General features: G+C 45.2%; 1 protein-coding gene across 1 annotated transcript in view; it reads right to left on the bottom strand.

Moving 5' to 3' along the window:
• PRKX (protein kinase cAMP-dependent X-linked catalytic subunit) overlaps nucleotides 1–19,619 on the bottom strand; it is a 412,224-nt gene extending 392,605 nt beyond the window's left edge. The window contains exon 1 of the mRNA XM_078657985.1: nucleotides 19,219–19,619. Within this exon, the coding sequence (XP_078514111.1) occupies nucleotides 19,219–19,390 (172 nt within the window). The 5' untranslated portion in view covers nucleotides 19,391–19,619. The remainder of the gene's footprint in view (nucleotides 1–19,218) is intronic.
• Between the last annotated feature and the right edge of the window lie 797 nt (nucleotides 19,620–20,416).

Below are 20,416 nucleotides of genomic sequence, written 5' to 3'. Positions count from 1 at the left end.
TACATATTTTACAGCACGTGTGCCCTCCCCCTCCCCCCCCCTCCTCCGGGGAATGGACTCGGCCGCTCGGGGGACAATAGAAAGCTCGATAGCAGCTGAATCTATTTTAACGGGTGCGGATGAAATACTTCAACAAAAAAACACAGCGGGCCTTGTCACTGCTGAGTTAGACATTCCAGCACCACAGTTGCAACACATGGGTAGTGTGTATATTTTCAGCACAAACTTCCTTTATTTTCTCCACAAAGCTGCTGACAGGGCCGGATGTGCAGGCTATCACAGTATTACTAGTCAGACAGGTAGGAGCAAACGCTGGCAGGTAAAGTTGGGAGCGAAAAGGAGGTCAGGTCAGCACAGGAAGGAGTGAGTGCACGGCTAGCAATCAGGTGTTTTTAAAATAGAGGGCACGGCCTGGCAACGAGACTCGAGGTTTGCAGAGCAACGGCTTCGAAGCTTTAACGACGCCTAAAACGACTGGCTCTGTATTTTTTATTAGTATCCATATATCCAGACGGTGTAAATGATAACAGATGTGTTCAGTGCAAAGCATAGGCCGACACATGAAAACTGTAAAGGCTACCACATCAGTCGCCTTCAAAGACCGCCTAAAAGTTACTTTCAGGTCTCCCTTATCAAAGGCGGTTGGGCAGTGGTCTATGGACATTCTCGTGTTTCCCATTCTTGCTACATTATCAGTAGACCACAGGATCGAAGCCTAAATGCTAGACAAACTGTCACATTTTTTCAGGTTTGCCATACAATGCCCTTTTAAATCTGCGTCAACCAAGGCCGTTTGATTTTAGTGACATTATATGTAAAATATACTTACTTAGTGGGGCTTTCAGCCAGCCCTCTTCATCCATTGGTCAGATATTGTAACATTCACATTTGTTTTCAGCCCTCTACAGCATATATAGCATGGGGCAATGGGTCGGCCCTCTTCTGACTGAGGTCACTGTGAGTGACACCATGCATCCCTTTCACAAGGCTCACATCCACACACAAATTAGCTCCCTTTAGTGCCAGGGACTACTACGGCAATACGTTTTTTAGGCTAAAAAAATGGTCCTGTTTAGCCAATTTTTGAGGGTTTGACGGAGGAGTGTGCACTTTACAAAGATGTTCAAACCCATGACAAGACAAAACAAGCACTGACAAAGCCAAAAGGCTTGCATACAACAGCAGACCTACTTGCTTTGCCAATACTTGCCTTCTGTGGTGCTTCATAAACATTTCTGACTACTCTAAATGATGTAAACACCAGGGGTTATCCTATTTAATGGTTCTGAATGCATTAATCTCTGAATGATTAGCTTCTGAGTTGGTCAGCCTTGTAGGGATTCAAACTCATGGCTTGCAGATCGCTGCATGCTTCAGTAGAAAGAGTTCAACTCAATGAGCCATCCTGTGGCTCAATGTGGTGTTAAAGTAGTCGACTAGCTGACAGGCCTGGTCTACGTGGGCTGTGCCACAACTGGTTTGTGTAGAAGGAACAGTTCTGGTATTAACTCCTGGTAGAAATTAAGTGTGATCAAATCCAATTAGTTTCCACCGGAGTCAGTTCCAAAGCACAGGTTTTTACATGACCAAGGGAAATTCTATCTTTTACAAACATGTTCTCGTTCAACCGAACTTTGTCAAGCAGTTCAAGAGACGCATTAAGTCCAAATGCTTTGTTAAGCATAAAAATAAGTCTTGGGTTCAGCACAAAATGAAGAAAGATAGCGCTTTGTATACAGCAATCATTAAGAAAAGCAGAAAGAAAAAAATAAGTTTCAGCTCATCTGGCATTTTTCTAAAGCCCTCGTATTTCTCCCATTTCGACGATCTTAAACCATCTTCTATTAGGAAATAGTTTTACCATTTCTCCAACGGTCTCAAATGTAATAAAGAAAAACAAAGAAAAATATGAATACCCCTTTTCATTAAAACCTTATGTACATGTACATAGATTCAATCTTTCTCCAAAACAATTGTAATAACTTAAATCGCGTTAATAGTGTTGTTACTTTTGCTTATGAAAACTGTGTTTTAAGATGCAGTGACTGCATTTTGTCTAGGTTATCTTCCTTCAGGACAGGCCCGGTTCTAGCATGGGGGGCTGGGAGAGCCAAGCCCATTCGAACATGACCTTTGGCCCACCCAGCCACAGAAGAGGCCATGGAGAAGGCCACTATTAAGTGCTTCTTCCATCATAACCTCGGAAAGTTGTTTTTTTTAATGTCAACATATTTTTATTGATTTTTATTCATATAATCGTCAACGCTTTGTGTTACAGGGTGGCAGCCCCCACTGGCTGTGATTGTTGGTAATACAGTTAAACAGTATATATGTTTGGCTGCCCCCCCTCCCATCCACTGTCCCGCTAAGAGAATAATGTATTTTCACTCTTCAACACTAAAATTGGGTGGTGTGGTTTGGGGCTAGAGGTGAGTGAGCTTACAAATTAGCAGGGAGAACACCAGAGCAGAGTTAAGGCTCTGGCTTGGCTCTTAATGTATTTCTTTAACACATGTGACATCAATATGCCACAATATACCCTGCATTGAATTAGTACTTATTAAAAGGGATTACTTTTAAATATGAGTTTAGCGTCATACCTGCCCTGACCTCACACTGGTGACAGTGCCATTACTGAACCAACAGGCAAGACAGTTGTCCTGTGGACCCTGTATGTGGCTCAGATTATTTAGAGCAACGTTAGTCTATTAAATCAACCACAATAGGTTTTGTATTCATAGGTTTTCGAATTAATGTATTTTAATGTGCTTTCATGAACAAATATTAGGAAAAACAAGTTTTTCTGACTAAAAATATTTACTCAAGATCACACAGCTTAAAAGGGGGAAGCTGCACTCTATCCAGGTTTTATGTTTTCACTTTGTACAAATCAGCTAATGCTTTGTTTTTACCTCTTTGTGCAGTTTTTATGTAGTGCCCACTCGATCTAGAGGTATTGAATCGCTTTACATGAACGCTGGTTACATTACACAAGATCACATTCATTTATTTTAGGCCCTGCACATTTAGCCAGAATTACAGGATGTTGCGCCAACGTCGAGACTCAAACCTATCTTGTTCAGTTCCAAAGATGGAAGTTCCTGCTGTAATGCCACATCCTGGGTACATTGAGGGTGGCAGGTACATGACCACTCGGCTCATTATTGGTTTGAAGTTCCAATTGCACCTGAAGCTGGACCAGAGACCGGATTCAGGAACAAGCACAGATGAAGCTTTCAGTCAGGCCCCATCTCTAGATGGGGGAGTGGTAATATGAGGTTTATCTACCAATGATGCAGCAGGTACAGTGACACCAGGGCCAAGACTTGTGCACGGTCTTCTGCACATCAATTATTGTCTGTGTGGGGGTTCTGAGAGTGTTTATGATTTTTAGCTTGTGTAAGATGAACACTGTAATATACTGCAGGGTGTGGAATGCATTATACTATTCAGATAGTAGCAGTGCAGGCCTCATTGGATGAGCATCTACCAGGGCAAGGGAATCATAAATGTCCTCCAAGAATTAATGTGGAGTTACGATGCCTAATAGAGTATGGGGCTTATTCACAAAGGTAAACTTACACTTTTGTGTAAGTTTACAATCTTTTTGTATTCACAAACTATGAGTTTATTTTTACTAACAATAATTTTCCGACTCCTGAGCTGCCGCAGTCGGGGTGGAGAGCTCTGCAAAAAAAAAAAGATAGAAGAGGCCTAACTTTTTATGTGCAGAGTATCTACCACGGGTGCGGCGCTCCACAGTCTTAAAGTTACTATTCACAAAATTAATCTTTTAGTTTTTTAATATTAAAAAATAGGTAACTTACACAAAAATGTAAGTTTACCTTTTCAGACGGGTGCTAAGCATGTCTGTGTTTTCGGTCAGATGCTGAGGTGAAGTAAATAACTTATGTCAAGTAAGATATTGTGTTGATCTGAATTTGTTCTCACAAGTATGGAAGAGTTACAAATGTATTTCATATTTTGGTATCTTGTTACAGTGCATTGCACATTCTCAGGTTATAGTCAATGCCGTTGGAATTATGCCATTTTATGGCTGTGTTTTTTTCTGCAAAATTATCGATTTGCCACATAATCTATAATCTGCTGCATAATCTGCAGATTAAAAAAAATTTCCTAGCTCATAGGGCTAAACAGTTACTAAAAATGCTACAACATATGTAGCACAGTTGAAGACCCTTTTCAAGGGTTGATAGTTCACCTTTCGGTTGCTTATTGCTATAGGTGTGTGTTAAACGTGTATTAATGTGGTGCAACTTAGGCCCAGACAGTGGTAACAAGTGTAAAAAATAACATTATTAATGAAGTAATACTATCATAAAATGTCACCGCATTACACCACATAATTTGCCTTTGCTTGATGCATATTTTAATCAACTCTGCTGCATAATTTGGTCCTCTCCTATCACAGAAATTCAGTGGCCCTGGTGATACTCTTTGTCTACCCACATCTACTCATACTGGGACTGATCTTAATTCATTTCAAGAAAAGGCTACCATGGGTTATGCAATGTGGAATGATAGACACATGGTGGCATTAATGCTAATTAGCTAAGCTTACCTCAGAACTAAATCACCCTAGGCAAGAACCTTCGCCTCAACCTTGACTGCTAACTCAACATCACAGCCCAAGGCAAACCCATCCAGTGCCTTGTGCTTTCACATACTGAAGATGCTGAGGAAGATTTTCAAATGGCTCCCAGTAAACATGCGGAAAGTGATCATGCACACTCTTGCCACCAGCAACCTAGACTACAATAACACCCTATACACTGGGATAAACAAGCATCTCATCGCAAGGCTGCAGGACATCCAAAACATGGCAGCCAGAATCACTCCCCTATTCCCATGACACTCACACATTTCACCTCGCCTCAAGGCGTCACACTGGCTATGCATTCCCAAGCAGGCACATTTCAAACTCCTCTTCCAAACTTTTAAGGCACTCTGGGCCAGCATACCTCAACAATATCACCTGCTTTCACAAACATTCCATACACCTTAGATAGCAAGATTCCTACTTGCTCACAAACCATGCAAATGCAAAACCAGATCCGGCGGTTGAGCCTTCTCCTACATCGCTCCTAAACCATGACATTATGTCCATTACACATCCGAGCTCTTCTTCATTTCTTGAATTCCACAAGAAGCTGAAGACCTGGCTTTTCGAGTGACCACATTAGGCACCAGGCTTTGCTAAACTCCCACCTCCTCAGCTCCAGGATGCCCGCTAGGTGAAAGTGTGCTTTAAAAACCAACATAACATGACCTGACCGGATAGAAGCAAATGCACTTTAGGGAGCATTCAGTTCAGACTGGTACAAAACCGAGCCACACTGGAGTATTCTGAGAGTCTGGACGATTACTTTTGTTTCCCATGATGTGTGTCAGTCTGCCTCTGCATCCACATCCAAAATATGGATGGGCTAAGAGGTATCACGACCCGTACAAATAAGGGAACATCCTCTGACTATAGCTCTGGTTTTACATGTGTGCCAGCGCTTCAGTATTACAGAAGGGGGCTGCAAAAGCATCTACAGCCTCTTCTGTAATCGCGGCACTCGAGTAATACGGCCCCAGAACGGTACATGTTTTGACTGCAATTAATGGTTTTACACTTCTCAGGCATGAAATCTGCTTTTTTCAAATGTGTTGCTCTGTTTTAAACTTTATCAATGAAAGTACACCGCAAAAGAATGACATGAAAATAAACAGTTACATAGTTCACAGTCGGCAGCACAGGTGTCTGGGCAAATTGCAAGTGGCCAGTCTACCTTGTGCAAAATGTCATGGTTTAGGTGTGGTAACTGGGACCACCTTAACCTTGAACGAATATTAGAATCTGATGGAATCCAGGTGCTTCTGTTGAAGCCAGGCCTGCTGGAAATCATGAGGATTGGGGCTGTTGAGTATAGGCATCAGTTCTTACTCTCAAATAACTCTCTAGATGCACTGTATGCCTATTTCGGGGTTTGTAGGCTACCTCCAGAATTTACAAAAATTGGGCCCACATTGGCCCAGCCGATCTTACCCTTAGCCAATCCAGATGAAAATTCCTGGAACCGGGCCTGCTTCAGGATAAGTTACTTTTAAATTCTCTATACAACTGATAGGCTTATGATGCTTATTCCTGTCCCCAGTACTCTTTTTTTTCAACACAGTATCCCTAGAACTTGAAGTCTAGGTAAAATTTCTCAAGAAAAGCTCAGCCGTAAAAAAAATGTTTTAAAATATTTGTCAAATTTTTGGTTCAATAAAATATGGCGACATGAAACCTGTTTCCTTTGAAACTGGATGACATTGCGTGGAAAAGGCGACAATTATGTTGGGTAACATTTTTTGCGATCCTCATATCCCAAGATTAGGTAATATCACACCGCTAACTAAAACATTGGTCCACAAACTACAAATTCAGGAGGGATAATCCAGATTATCAACCTCATGGTGGTCGACAAAATGACGAGTATTAATTTGGTTAATAACAAAAACTCATAATGCAAGGGGGCAATAAGACAAAGGAAAGTGATAGAACTGGAAGACATTTCTTTTGTCAAGCAGTCTGTTTAGGCAAACTATTTTCAAATTGCCTTGTTACACAAGGGGATACATCAAAGCCACCAGAAAGTCCAAGACGAAGGGTACAGACCTAAAATCTGCAAATGTGACATCCGCCTATCATTACCGATTCACCCAAACGGCCCTGAATGCTTGAGTACTTCACACAGCAACAAATGCCAAAGGCGTACTGTGCCAGGAAAGCAACAGCAACTGGAAAAGCCACCTGTTCCGATGTACAGTGTAGCTAGAATTTCACATGCAACATCAGCAGTTTTATTCTAAAGCTATTTTTGAGAAGAGGGGCTCGGATATTAAATTCTTTACAGATTACAGACAGCAATTACATTGTGGCAGAAGCACAAAAACAGACGAAGAGGAACAGCTGCAACTTAAATAGCCTAACATAAGCGAGGCCATCGTCAGCTGGCATTTTACAGAGCGTGGGTAATACAAGAGAACGTTTCACACAAACTCCATTGTGTGTGTGTGTGTGTGTGTGTGTGTGTGTGTGTGTGGGAGGGTCCCAATTTAAAGAAACACAATATATTTTCAATCGAGAGACCGAATAGTAAGATATCAACTCAGTTTACAATTTAATATTTTTTAAAAGCATTAATATTCCCCTGATCCCCGACACCCAGAACACGAGCCTCATAAAAAAAAAAGGTCAAGCTGCTCATCTGTGAACTTGCATTCCCACTGGACACATGCCACAGATTAAGAAATTGAGAGCAAATGAAAGGGGATAAAGATGAAAGCAAAACACCCACATGACCCAGATTTGTTGGTCGTTTCAAAGCAAACTACAAGTCAGAGCAAGAAAAATCACAAGCATTCATTTTAACATTTATCAGAGCGCTGCTTAAAATACAAAACTGCAACCCACTGTACAATAAGTGGTACTACCCTTCACAAGAGAAGAGATCAGACCAAGCACCTATGCATAAATAACACTTTTACCCCGATGGTAAATTGGAAATTCCCGCGTGGGAACTTTGCTTAATAATAAATTGGCCAGTGTTCCCGCACCAGCAATTTCGGGTGTGAGAACACGGTATCAGATTTAAGCTGTCAAAAACACAGCCAGTAAAATCGCAGATGGCTCTAGCTGAAAGTGCAGCCCAGCCCTGTACCTGCCTCCCCCCCACTAACAGGCAAAGGGAAGGACCCTTTCATTTGTCTCCCTTCCCACCTTCTTTCTGCACCAGCCACCCAAACTCACATTTACCACCGCTGCAGAGAAAATTTTAATTGTGATTGTTAATCCCCAATAAAAAGAGAATACCGTGAAACATTCTGCCTGGTAAAACCAGGTCTGCACCTATCCCACAATCCAGGGGCATTAACTCATACTAGAGGGATGTCACCACATGGTAACGGTTTTTATGGGGGGGGGGGGTGCAGTGCAACTTGTAATCTGGCCCTCAGTGCACTACATTTATGTACTGTTGCACTCTTAGGTGCAGTCTTTGTTGTTGGAACTACCTGAACAGGACTGGGTAAACTACCTAGGTGTGGGTTCTACTTACCACCGGGACCCAAAACATTTGGATTTTAGTTCAAGATACTTAATTCTGGTTTGCAATTCCACAGCACGCCCATCACACAGCTCCCATCTGCAAAACTTCGGGTGGCTGTATCCAATACTCAGAAATGTGCTTACAGCCTCTGTTGCAAAAGCCCAGTACAAAAATCAATGCAAAAAAAATCTACGCACGTGCTACATATACTAAATCATACTAGACCTTTTGAAGGCCAAGTGGGTCACATACCAGTGTATGATAGTACTACTTGTACATATCTCTGTCTACTCCCTCTTAGGCAAGGACAGTTCAACCCCCTTCCTCCTGACTGGTGATCTATATTTACAGGATTGTCCTATAACAGCTAAGTAGGAAGTCTGAAAACAGACAAACTTGTCATGTGAGCGTGTTGGGAATAGCTTCACCCAATGTCCCTCTTGAGTCTACCTAAAATGTTGAGTTATCCCAACGATACATAACTGAGAAAAGAAAATGCTTGTGTCAATAGCTGTGGGACAAAGTCTACATGGAAAAGAACAAACCAAGAGTGTGTTCCCCAGTGTCCAACAGCACGCCCACAGGGCTGGTGGCCCTCAATTATGACTTGCTCTCCCAAGGAACTTTGGCAACACAACAGGCACCGCAGTTTGTTTGGGAGATGGGCTCAATGTAGCCCAGATCTCTGTACTGGGGGTGAATGTTTGACATTGTTAAGCAGTCCATCCATCAATTCCATCCATCGTCCCGAGTGGGACGGGTATGCCCAAACGTGGAGCCCGTGCTCACCATGCCACTGGAGTCATGCTAGCCTAGCGGAGTCATGCTAGCCTAGCTGATGAGGGGGGATCCCCATAAGCCAGTCCCAGGATGCTTGTTTTGGGTTCAGGGAGGACCCGACTTGGCAGTTCGGGCTGGACTGTTCCCATGAGGAGCCAGGTCAAGACTGATTTGCATATGGCTGGGCCTAAACTTAAATGGGGATCACCTTAAACGAACATTTAACGTGGACGGGTCACCAGACTAAAGTGTCCATCAAACTGGCACAGTTGGCGGGTGGCATAATGCGTCTGGCGAACAAATCTTTCTATCGCCCACTAACCCCAATTATGCACATCTACAAAATCCAAGCACGGGCGGGTGTCACATATGGGGCAGAATTGTGGGGTCACTCTCAATCACATAACTTACAGTCCACAGAAAATAAATTTTTAAGGCAGGTTGTTGCCCTTCCCCAGAGCACCCCCCTATTCCCCCTCAGACTAGACTTGGGAATCCGTCCAATAATAGAGGAGCTGGGACTCAAACCCCTAACCTTCTGGAGGCGGTTGTGGTGTAGCCCTGACCTCACAAACTATAGAGAGGAACTTCAGGAATTTTTGGAGCTACGGAACGCCAATAGGATCCCTTGGATGACCTATGTCAAGGGAATGCTAGAGGAGATAGGATACCCGGAATTATGGACGGATCCTGCAAACTCTTGTATAAAGATTCCAAAAAAGGCATTAGTGAGAGCATATTACGAACTGATGCTCACAAGAGCTATTAATGCTACGCGTGAAGGATCCTTGACACACTTGTTCCTGAAAGTGAAAGACTCTTATTGCCTTGAAAGCACTCTAGACGCAATCTCACCTGTAATAACGAGAAAACTATTTTTACAATGGAGATATGGATGCCTCCCACTAGCTTCATTTACAGCGTCATGGCAATCTCGCTCTAGTGTAGCAACTTGTCCAATATGTGCTTACCAGAAGGAGGACGACGTGCACGCTGTCTTTTTCTGTAAAGGCTACGAGAGGAGTAGGAAACACTGGTTAGTCCCGCTACTTAGGAACTTGGGCTTCAGATCATTTCAACCAGCCTACAGAGTTTTAAAATCTGACCTCTCTCTCCCACTCTAGTTTTCGCCTTATCGAAATTTCTGACTTCAATGTGGTACATCCGAACCCGAGCGATGAAAAGACTGGTGTAGAAGGAAAAAAAATAAAAATGAAAGAAGGACTAGCTGAATGAAATATACTGGATTATTTTACGATTCGTTTAAACCATTTTAAATATTGGATCACTTCATGTTTAATAAGCTTTTAAGTTGTATATATGCTATGTGTCTTTTATGATCTGTGATCGAAATAAAGATTAATGAAATAAATGGCATGGTGAGCAAAAAAACGATGGATTTAGGCCCAGATCTCTGTACTGGGGTGAATGTTTGACCTTGTTCAGCATTCAGTCCATCAATTGTTCTTTTTTGCATTTCGCAAGGTAGAATAATGCCAGTTCCAAAGATGCATAATAAAAGGTCTGAGTAAATACCAGTAACCAGGCTTTGTTTTGGGGGAAGAATGCCAGGAGTGGGTTCTATTTCGAATGGCAAAAAGGTCAAACAAAATTCGGGGTATTTTACAATGGTGTAGGAGGGCTTAGGTGTTAGGGGGAGATGGGTATACGTTCAGATATAACAAAAACAAGTCGTAGAAAAGAACAAGCAAAACTCAGGTTTATGATCCACACTGTGACTGTACAGAGAAAATGAGTGTGTGTATCAATTACCAACAGCAACAAAAGGGGAGTTGGACGACTTTCAGATTACATCCCTGGCTCAAGCATAGTGTGAAGTGTTCCTTTTCAGACCAACCAACTCGTTAATCAGCAAAAAAAATTACAGCAGAGTAATATTGGTCCATTTCATTACTACAACTGCTGACCACCCTTTACAGCTTGTGATACCTCTCCCTTTCACGACTCTGGCAGCAAACTTTCTTTTCAGTCTCATTCCTCCTATATAAGCATATACTTTAAGGTAATAAGGATAAGTGAAATGTCTATGAACTACTAGTAATTAAGAGAACAGCACATCTGAATTGTTCATTTTCACGACTGTAATAAGGGTGGGGTAAACAGACTTAAGAGCAAAGTTTTTTATCTCTCCTAGACAGTGAAGGAAGTCGGGAAACAAGTGCAAATGTCTAAATCTCTTCAAATGGATCTTGACAGAAGGCTAGAGTTTGAGAATCTTACGTGCCGTGTAAATAAAGCCCTTCAAAAGCAAAGCTTTGATTGCACCTAGTTACAAGTATTGACGAAGCCAACAGGATGAACTTTAATGTTCTAAAACATACAAACAATGGCATGCACAAATGAGTGCAAACTAAACTAGGTGAGTGGGGTCAAAAATAGAAAATGGGGTAGAAACAGAAGTGGGGTGCAATCTGGGCAGATAGAAATGGTGATGGGCAAGAGCGTGTAAAGTGTACAGGCAGACAGCGATGGCATGAGCAGATAAGAGGTAGACAATTCTATGTCACTAGAGCAGTAAGAACAGGGCTTTAAGTGGGCCGGGTCTCACTGGGTCTGAGCACCGGCAGTTTTTTTAAGCAGGCCTCGAAACGGGTCTCTATCGGGCTCTGTTTTGTGCCCTGGCCCAGGCGGTCCATTTTTTTTTCCATACTACAGTGTGGAGAAGTTATGGCATGATGTCATGCCAGGGGAGCGTTGTAGGGGAAGGGAAATCCTTTAAAAAAAGTCCTTTTCTCTCTGGATTTTCCTTCTCTTTTTGAAATTCAGGAGCAACAACACTGTTGTGGTGTCACCAGGACTGCAAGTGGAAGATTGGTCAATATTATATACACACGCCATAGTTGCTGCTCATTTATCTTATGCAACTAACAACCATTGAGAAAGCTAATAGTACTAGTAATAGTAATAGTTTCCTATGCTGATGACACTCAAATCCTCGTCTCTCTTTCCCATTCAGACGTGCCGACCGCCTCCAAGTTTAGATCCTGTATGGAGGCGGTTGGTCACTGGATGATTCAGAACTCTCTTAAACTGAATGGGGAGAAGACTGAGGTGATGGTGTTTGGAGGGAACAATAACATCTGGTCAGATAGCTGGTGGCCAAACTCCCTTGGAGCTTGCCCTTCCCCCACTACTTCTGCCAAGAACTTGGGGGTGGTGATAGACCCTGCCCTGGACATGAATGGACAGGTGAGCAGAACCATCTCCACCTGTTGGGGCTTAATCCACACCCTGCGGAGGATTAGGAAATATCTCTCGCTACAATCCAGAAAGCAGGTAGCAGTGGCATTAATAGGATCGCGGCTGGACTATTGTAATGCGCTGTATGCGGGGCTGAATAAGAGCCTCCTGCAGCGCTTACAGGTGGTCCAAAACGCCACGGCTAGATTTGTCCTGGACGTTCCCAGACGTACTTCGGCTACGTTAGCCAGGAAAACATTGCACTGGCTTCCGGTAGAATACCGAGTACGGTTCAAGGTCCTGTGCATGACTTATAGAGTCATCACAAAAAATAGTGACTCGGGAGTAAGTTCCATCATTTCCAACTACATCCCTGGAAGGAATTTGCGCTCCTCTGGGAAATTGCTTTTGTCAGCCCCTCGTATCAGAAAAGCTAAATGGGGTGGCAGGGCCTTTTCCACCCTTGCCCCTAAATGGTGGAACGAACTTCCTCTTGACCTCAGGTCCCTTCCTACATTACAGGCATTTCGTGGTGTACTTAAAACTCGCCTCTTCCGGCAAGCCTATGTGTAGTGGATGAATGGTTCTATTTTCTGATTTTATTGTTAGGCGCCTTGATACCTCCGGGTTATTGTTTTGCGCATTATAAATTATTTTCATTCATTCATTCATTCATACTGACTTGTAGGTATGATGATGTTACTTGTTGTAGCATTTATCTGGATGCAAAGACAGAAACAGCAAAATACTCGTCGGGCGGCACACTATGCTAAGCACACATTTTTAGCTTACGTGTTTTTAAGGTACGCCCTTATTTACACTTGCCACGCCCCCTTGAGAGACCCCCCAGTTTTTTCATCCCACTTAAAGCTCTGAGTAAGAATATGGTAGAATTTTGGACAGTAGAAAAAGGTGGATGGATGTTTGAAAAGCGATGCTGGAGATCAGTGGTCTGAAAAGTAGGGGGAGAGGAGGTTTGGGGATGAACAAGGGTAGAGCAGGAACAGTGTGCTAAAGACGACCATTGAAGGGGAAATTGGAAAACAAATTGAGTGGATACAGTAAATAATAGGGGCAGAGAGCCAGGGAGAGGTGGACGAAACAAAAATAGTCAAATTATTATCAATAAAGAGGACATAAAACGACGTGATAAATGCGTGAGGAGTACGTGAGTGGGAGGGCAGCAGAAACAGCATGCAACCAGCCATGCAGTGCACCGGCTCTGCTGCTGCCTGCCCAAGAGGCAACTGCCTGCAAAGCAGCTCCAGTGCTGTGCTTCGCCGCTGGTCTGAAAATAAAGTTGCTGAAGATGGCACGCTGGTGGAGCGGGACTACTGGGGCGTACCGAGGAGGTAGCCGATTACAGGAAGGAGAAACTAACAGCAGGAGCTAACAGTATGATGATGGGAACAGACTACTTTTTGCCACAGGCCAGGGCAAAACTGCAATCCCGAATGTACAACAGGGCAAGTCAACAGCGTAAGCATCCCTATGTAGCCTCTATGTTTTTTTTCTTCCTAGGACATTAATTCAGAAAAAGACAAAGATGTGTCTAGTCAGATCGAAAAAATATACATTTCTATGAAAATATTGGAAAGGAAGTACCAAATGTGCAGCCGTTCGACAGTTTGGTATGTAGCCAAGGACAGCGTCAGAATTTGAAGTCACAGCACATTATTTACTGGAGATGTGCCACGGGGTATTTGCCTTTTGAGATACCCTTTTGGAGATGGGGGGGGGGGGTGAGGATTTTCATTCTTTACCATGTGCTTAGTTCAGACAACAGTAAAATAAAATTCGTCATCTCTAAGGTCCTACAATAATATTAAGGAAAGGGGCATTCCTTTAGGGTGTTGTAAGAAGTGGAATCTCAAAGGGAGTTCTGTTGGATGTCTGGTCTCCGAGCAATTAAAAGTTTTTCAACTGTAAATCAAAGGCTTGACCCCCTACGCCAGACTTACCATTGTTGTGCTCTGATATAACAAGACAAAAAACTGGTCTGAAATTGCTTGTGTTCCTGTTCAGAAGGCACCAGGACGGGTATTTCAATTAAGCCCATCTCGCATGGTGTGACATTACATGTTGCTGGTCCCAGTCTAAAATAGTACAAAGAAGCTAAAAATAATCAGTCGAATGCAGCCCAAAGCAATGCAAATCAGTCTTGACCACGTGCCTTATGGGAACAGTCCAGCCCGAAATGCCAAGCCAGGTCCTCCCTGGACCAGAAACAAGCATCCTAGAACCGATTTCGGGGTTTCACCCCTCATCAGCCAGGATAGCTTGAATCCAGTGGCACAGTGAGCCCAGGACCCACGACTGGCATACCCGGCGTACTTAGAGTGAGAAAGCAAAAGACACACAATTGATGGATGGAATGCAGAGCAAATCAAAATATTCACCCCGATATGACTTTGTAGAAATATACAGAATGTGTGTGGCCTTTTTATATACTGAATACCACTGAGATGAAATATGATTCTAAAGTACCAAGGGCCAGATTTATCGAACTTTCTCAAAATGCAGCAAGAAAACTTGCTGCGGTGCATTAAAGGGAGAGGGCAAGAATGTGCAATTTTTACCAGTATATGCCCCATCCCTGCTCTCTGCCTGTGCTGGAGCACAATCTGCTGCTAAATGCCAACGCATACACCCTTGAGCCATGGGGCAAGGGCGCCAGCACTGCAGTCAGAATTGCTTTTGTGTAGGAAAGGTCACCTGCCTGCACAAAACTATCCTTTGAGGAATTTTTAGAAAGAGGAAACAACAAGGAGAAATAAAGATATTTCACCGGGTTGCGCCACCCCTGGGAAGTTGGAGCATTTTGACACATTCCAAGGTTGTCCAGTCTTGGTAAATCTGGGGATGCACCAAAATCTATGGGTGGGAGGATGATAACACCTATGCTCAACCTATGGAATACCTTCCCAGGACAGTGGTCTGAAATTGCTTGTGTTCATGTTCGGAAGGGACCAGGAAGGGCATTTTAATTGAGACCATCTCACGTGGGGTGACATTGCATGTTTGCATGTTGCCGGTCCTAAAAAAAGTACAAAGAAGCTAAAATAATCCAGTTGAATGCAGCCCAAAGCAACATTATTTCAAGCATTCCATCCATCATGTTAATGGCAAGGGTGCTCAAAAGGCAGTAGTCTGGGTATGGAGCTGAGCACACCAGACTCTCCTTGTTCAGTTACACAAACAGTGGCAATAGAAGAGTAGTCAACTTCAGAACTAGAACCTCTAACAGATAGGGCCTCTCTCCACCGCTGAAATGAATACAGAAGGGCCCGTCGAAGGAGGACTGGAGACAGTTTCTTGCCACAGCAGAGCAATTTAAAACTAGCCCAAATATTGACATGTGCAAAACAGCAAAACAGTCTTATCAAGGGGGGCACATCGCTTAAAACCACAAAATACCATTTTCTGATCAGTGCCAAGTGTCTGTCTCCCATTCAACATAAATGATCAAACAGACAACTGCTATGCAGCATAATAGAATATAAGAGATTACTGGGACTGATGAATAAACTCTAGCAGCAAAACAGTACAGGTGGCATACAACCACATTCATGATTGGGGGGTCACCCAAACTTTAAGTGGGGCAGGTCTCAGCCCTGGTAGTAATAAAAAAAAGGACATCTAAACAGGTCCCTCTCGGGCCCTGTATTCACGTACTTAACTTTAAAGGCATAAACGTGGATTGATTTCTGAAAAATGTGTAGAAAACGGTAATGAAATTATGTAATTCATGTCTTTCCTGTTTATATTTCCCATTCTTTACCTAATCTTGCATTACTTACGAGTGTGCGCTTTTTCCAGGAAATTGTGTTCCAGTATTATCATGTTTTAATAGGCAGAATATTACTTAGTGAATGTCGGGGATCTAGAAAAAGTGTTCAGAATACATGATCGCCCTCCGCCTGGGACGACTCCTGGTGGCCCCCCGCCCTGGGAACTGCACCCAAACCGACAGACCACGCACGCAACCTGGGCTTTATCCTGGACTCCTCCCTCTCCATGACCAAGCAAGTCAACGCAGTCTCCTCGTCGTGCTTCAACATCCTGCGCATGCTACGGAAAATCTTCCGGTGGATCCCCACCGAGACCAGGAAGACTGTCACCCAGGCCCTCGTCACCAGCCGACTGGACTACGGCAACGCCCTCTACGCCGGAACCACCGCCAAGCTCCAGAAGAGACTCCAACGGATCCAGAACGCCTCGGCCAGACTCATCCTCGACATCCCACGACACAGCCACATCTCCGGACACCTAAGAGACCTGCACTGGCTCCCGGTCAACAAGAGAATCACCTTCCGTCTCCTCACCCACGCACACAAAGCCCTACACGATCAAGGCCCGAGCTACCTCAACAACCGCATCAACTTCTACGCTCCCAAACGACACCTCCGATCAGCCAGCCACGCCCTCGCCGCCGTCCCCCGCATCCGAAGAACGACAACAGGAGGAAGGTCCTTCTCCTACCTGGCTGCCAAGACCTGGAACTCCCTCCCGACCGACCTGCGCCTGACCCAAGACCACCTCGCCTTCAGGAAGAAGCTCAAGACCTGGCTGTTCGGGCAGTAGCAGCACCCCCCCCCCCCCCCCCAGCGCCTTGAGACCCTCCGGGTAAGTAGAGCGCTCTATAAATGTCTATGATTGATTGATTGATTGATCATCCAATGCTTGGTCTCTCTGCAAAGAGCACAAAACAATGGCCATGTATGAAAGTTGCAGTTGTGATTCTGTGAAAACGTATAGGTATAGTGAAAGTCTAAGAGAATTTTAATTTACATGTTTATGCCCGGCACTATTTATATTGGGCACACCCCTTTCATGGAGCCCCACCATTTCCATTCCACGTAAGGCCCTGGGGACCATAACTTATTTTTCGTCATCAAACTCTGAAATGGAACAGGAAAGCAAAAAGGCATGAAATGGATAAATGTAGATTAAGACAGCAAATCAAAAGTAGATATGAAGAACAATCTGCCAAGAGTATGATGGACACAATAGCTGAACTACATATATAGATATGTGATGTTGCGCTTGTATAGGAAAGAGACAAGTGTTGATGTGCAGATCGGACATAGCAAATCCGCCTCTTTTGTGATGTTCATGGACACAAGAAATGAAGGAAGTTGGAAGAGTGAGTGGTGGGATGCAATCAAGATGAGATTGCCTTGGCATTCCCTAACCCTGGAATTCGGCAGCACCAGTACTAGCTTCTTGATAACATTTGGGACCGTGCGCATTTTGTATCCAGCAATTAAGCACTCAACCACACTTGACAATCATTGCAATAATGTTCACCTGCCACAAAACTCCGTTTTCAATGACGTGGTACAGAAATCATACATTTCTATGACGCAACTAGCGATTGAAATCGTATATGCCATATAGAGCATAAACACTGTTCTGCAGCGTGTTCAATTATGACAAACTTGAATTGAGAGGAAGTTCGTGCACCAACATCAAAGTGACTCACAGCAAGAGGTGGGCGGGAGTTTTTAGATAGCCGGTAATCAACTGTGTACTTCGTGACTGTTTCGTGATGATGGTGTTGGCCCGAGTTACACTGGGAAGGGTCCGTGTTGTGAGGGGTGTGTTCTGCTCACTCCACCGCATTCTAGGCTCCTCCCCACGGGGAGCAGCGACTAGAATGCAAGGAAGAAAGTAGCATCAGTTCTCCCTCGAGGACTCGGCGTCCAACGATCACAAACGCCAGAAGGAGAAGCCAGCCCACCCACTCCCCGTGCAGCGTATACCTGGCGGCCTCTTACACCAGACTCCCCTTAGGGCTCCAGCTACATGTGAGAGGGTGTTTCGGAACTTCACCTGTCTGCCTAAGTGGATGCCTCGTCTACAACCTTCTAGCCACCTTTCGGGTCTCCACCTCGAATGTTACAAGACCTCTGAGAGGCTGTCTCCTCTTCTCGCCTTGACAATTAGGATAGCTTGTGTACATTCAGCAGTCAGTCTGTATATAAAAACATTTCAAGGCCCCCAAAAGTTTTCCTAGGTGCCCAACACCAACTCTGCAGAACAGGAGGCAGTGTAGTCCTTCTGATTCCTCGTCATGCCTTGTTCTTCACCACCCTTTAGTTCAGTCTATTTATCTTTCATACCTACTTTTTCTCCATTATTCACAGTTTCCAATATTTCCCATCCTCCCTTTATAAACTGTTCCTCGTTCTGCCAAAGCCTAATGTTAAACATGTCCCGTTCCCTACTAACTGCAACCGCCCGCACACGAACACCGACTACACCCAAATCAGCTGCAGCCAACGATTACTCCAGGTACACTCGGCCAGAGGACCACACTCCCTCGGAGCCTCCATGTGTGTTCTCACAAGCTTTCATGCACACCTTTCATGCAGATAACTTAGTTGTCTGGGTTAAAGTTATAAGCGGCCCCACTCTTGGAGACCGACTTAACGAAGGGGGCTGTGGGGGCACAGTACAGTGAACTCATTCACATCATCTTGGGTGGAGAGCCTAGAGCGGGCACATGCAGGCTAACAAACACCATATACATCCAAACTTCCACCTGCTCCAATGCCGGCCACACCTAACAAGCTATTCGCCATCTGTCAAATATCACACTCAGTCCACGGGGATCTCGCTCCTGGGGGTGACAGCCAGCCTCCATCACACCCACTCGGACACCACGGACCCAACTGCTGTGTTCGGCTTCATCGGCAGTACCTGCTACTAGTTCTTTTGGGCTGAGGGGTCCCATCTAACAAGGAGGTGGGTGACAATGGTTTCTTCGCTTTAGAACAGCCCTTGCCTCGCCCGTTGCAATGGGTGCAACAGCAGGTGCAGCCCCAGCGCCCAAGACCAGTTTTCACCACCCTTGGAGCCACATTCGGAATGCACATGGAATTTGCAAAAAGTCATGTATCCATAACTAGTGGAACAAAGCTCGTATTCGTTTCAGGCAAAGTGGCGAGGGTTTGGCATGAATCATGTCGGATACAGCTGCGGGCAGCGCCCTGTCCCCCGGTGATGCTGTGAGTGGTGTCCGAATGAGGGGATTTCGGGGGAGCGTGTCATTTCAAGGTTGCACCATAGACAAGAAGTGTGCGGTTTAAGGATGTGGCACATCTGCAGCGGAGGGGCTGCGGTCCCGACTTACCCACTGTGGCCAGCGTGTCCAGGTCCTCCAGCCGGTACTGCGGGGGCTCCTCTGTAAGCGGCGGCGGCGGCTCCTGCAGGGAGGTAGGTGGGCACCAGCCTGCCTCCTCTCCGTGCTCTTTCCCCGTGCTGCTCGCCGGGCCGCCCGGCGCTCGAGCCGCCCCAGCCTCCATCGGCGGGGTTCCCCACTCACAGCCGCTGTCCTGGCCACGGAGTCCCCCGTCGGACGCCGCAACACAGCACTAGGAGCCCGGGGCTTCCGCGCCACATTGCCTCGGCTCACAGGGAAGGCATGTGGACCTCGCCGGGGGACAGAAGCTCCAAACAGGGACAGCGCACCCGCAGCCGGCAGCGGCGCCCAGCTACACACAGAGCGGCGCGGAACACTCCGCCCCGCCCACTGAACAACTACTAGCCAATACCGAACGCCCTCGGTCTCGGCACAAGGCGTCTATTGGCTGCGGCACGTTCGAAGAGGTGACGCGGAAGTCGGGGAAGGCTCTGCTTACTGTGTTTAGGGCATGCAGCATGGGATGTGTTGTTGCATGGTGCATGCATCACTTGCTCAAGGCAAGAAATACGTAATCTGGAAAATTAGGTCTTCCAGACACGTAAAAAGCCCGACAAGTGGCTTAAGCGCAGAACAGTGTGCACTTGCCCTTTCCAAACATTACCACGAGCGAAAATAGGCCACGCCTCGAACCCCTGGAATGGATTGGAGGAGCGTAACGTCAATCATTAGTGCCTCTCGCTCTTTGGCAGTGACTGACAGCCACGTTTTCCAATCGGTGCATTAGGCAATAGGTGTGTCCCGTTACTGGGGTTTTCGGATCCTGCCTGTCATGTTCGGTATGACTCTCTGCTTTCCTCCCTGCAAGTTCCAGATCCTTCGGGTTGGCTGTTGCAATATTTGGTATACATCAACAGCCAATCGGAAGGGTGAAAGGATACGCCCCGTTGTTCACCTGTGGAGCGGGTGGCGCTTTGTGTCTGTGACTGAGGGTGTGGCCAGACGGACTGCTCTCACAGCCTGCACCTACCCCGCCCCTCAACAGCTGCAGTCGCATTCAGCCTCCAAGCACTGACAGTTATGCGTTTAAGACGATAGAAATACTAGTGCCTGTATCGTGTTACTTACGGCCCGTTGCGGGTTAACAGAAAGGGTTAATCTTGGTAGGTGACCTATTTACAACAAGCAT

This window comes from Lissotriton helveticus, chromosome 8 (genome assembly GCF_964261635.1).
Source record: "Lissotriton helveticus chromosome 8, aLisHel1.1, whole genome shotgun sequence".
Lineage (NCBI taxonomy): Eukaryota > Metazoa > Chordata > Amphibia > Caudata > Salamandridae > Lissotriton > Lissotriton helveticus.
The sequence above is the reverse complement of the archived record's forward strand: the minus strand, read 5'-3'. Positions and strand labels throughout refer to the sequence as shown.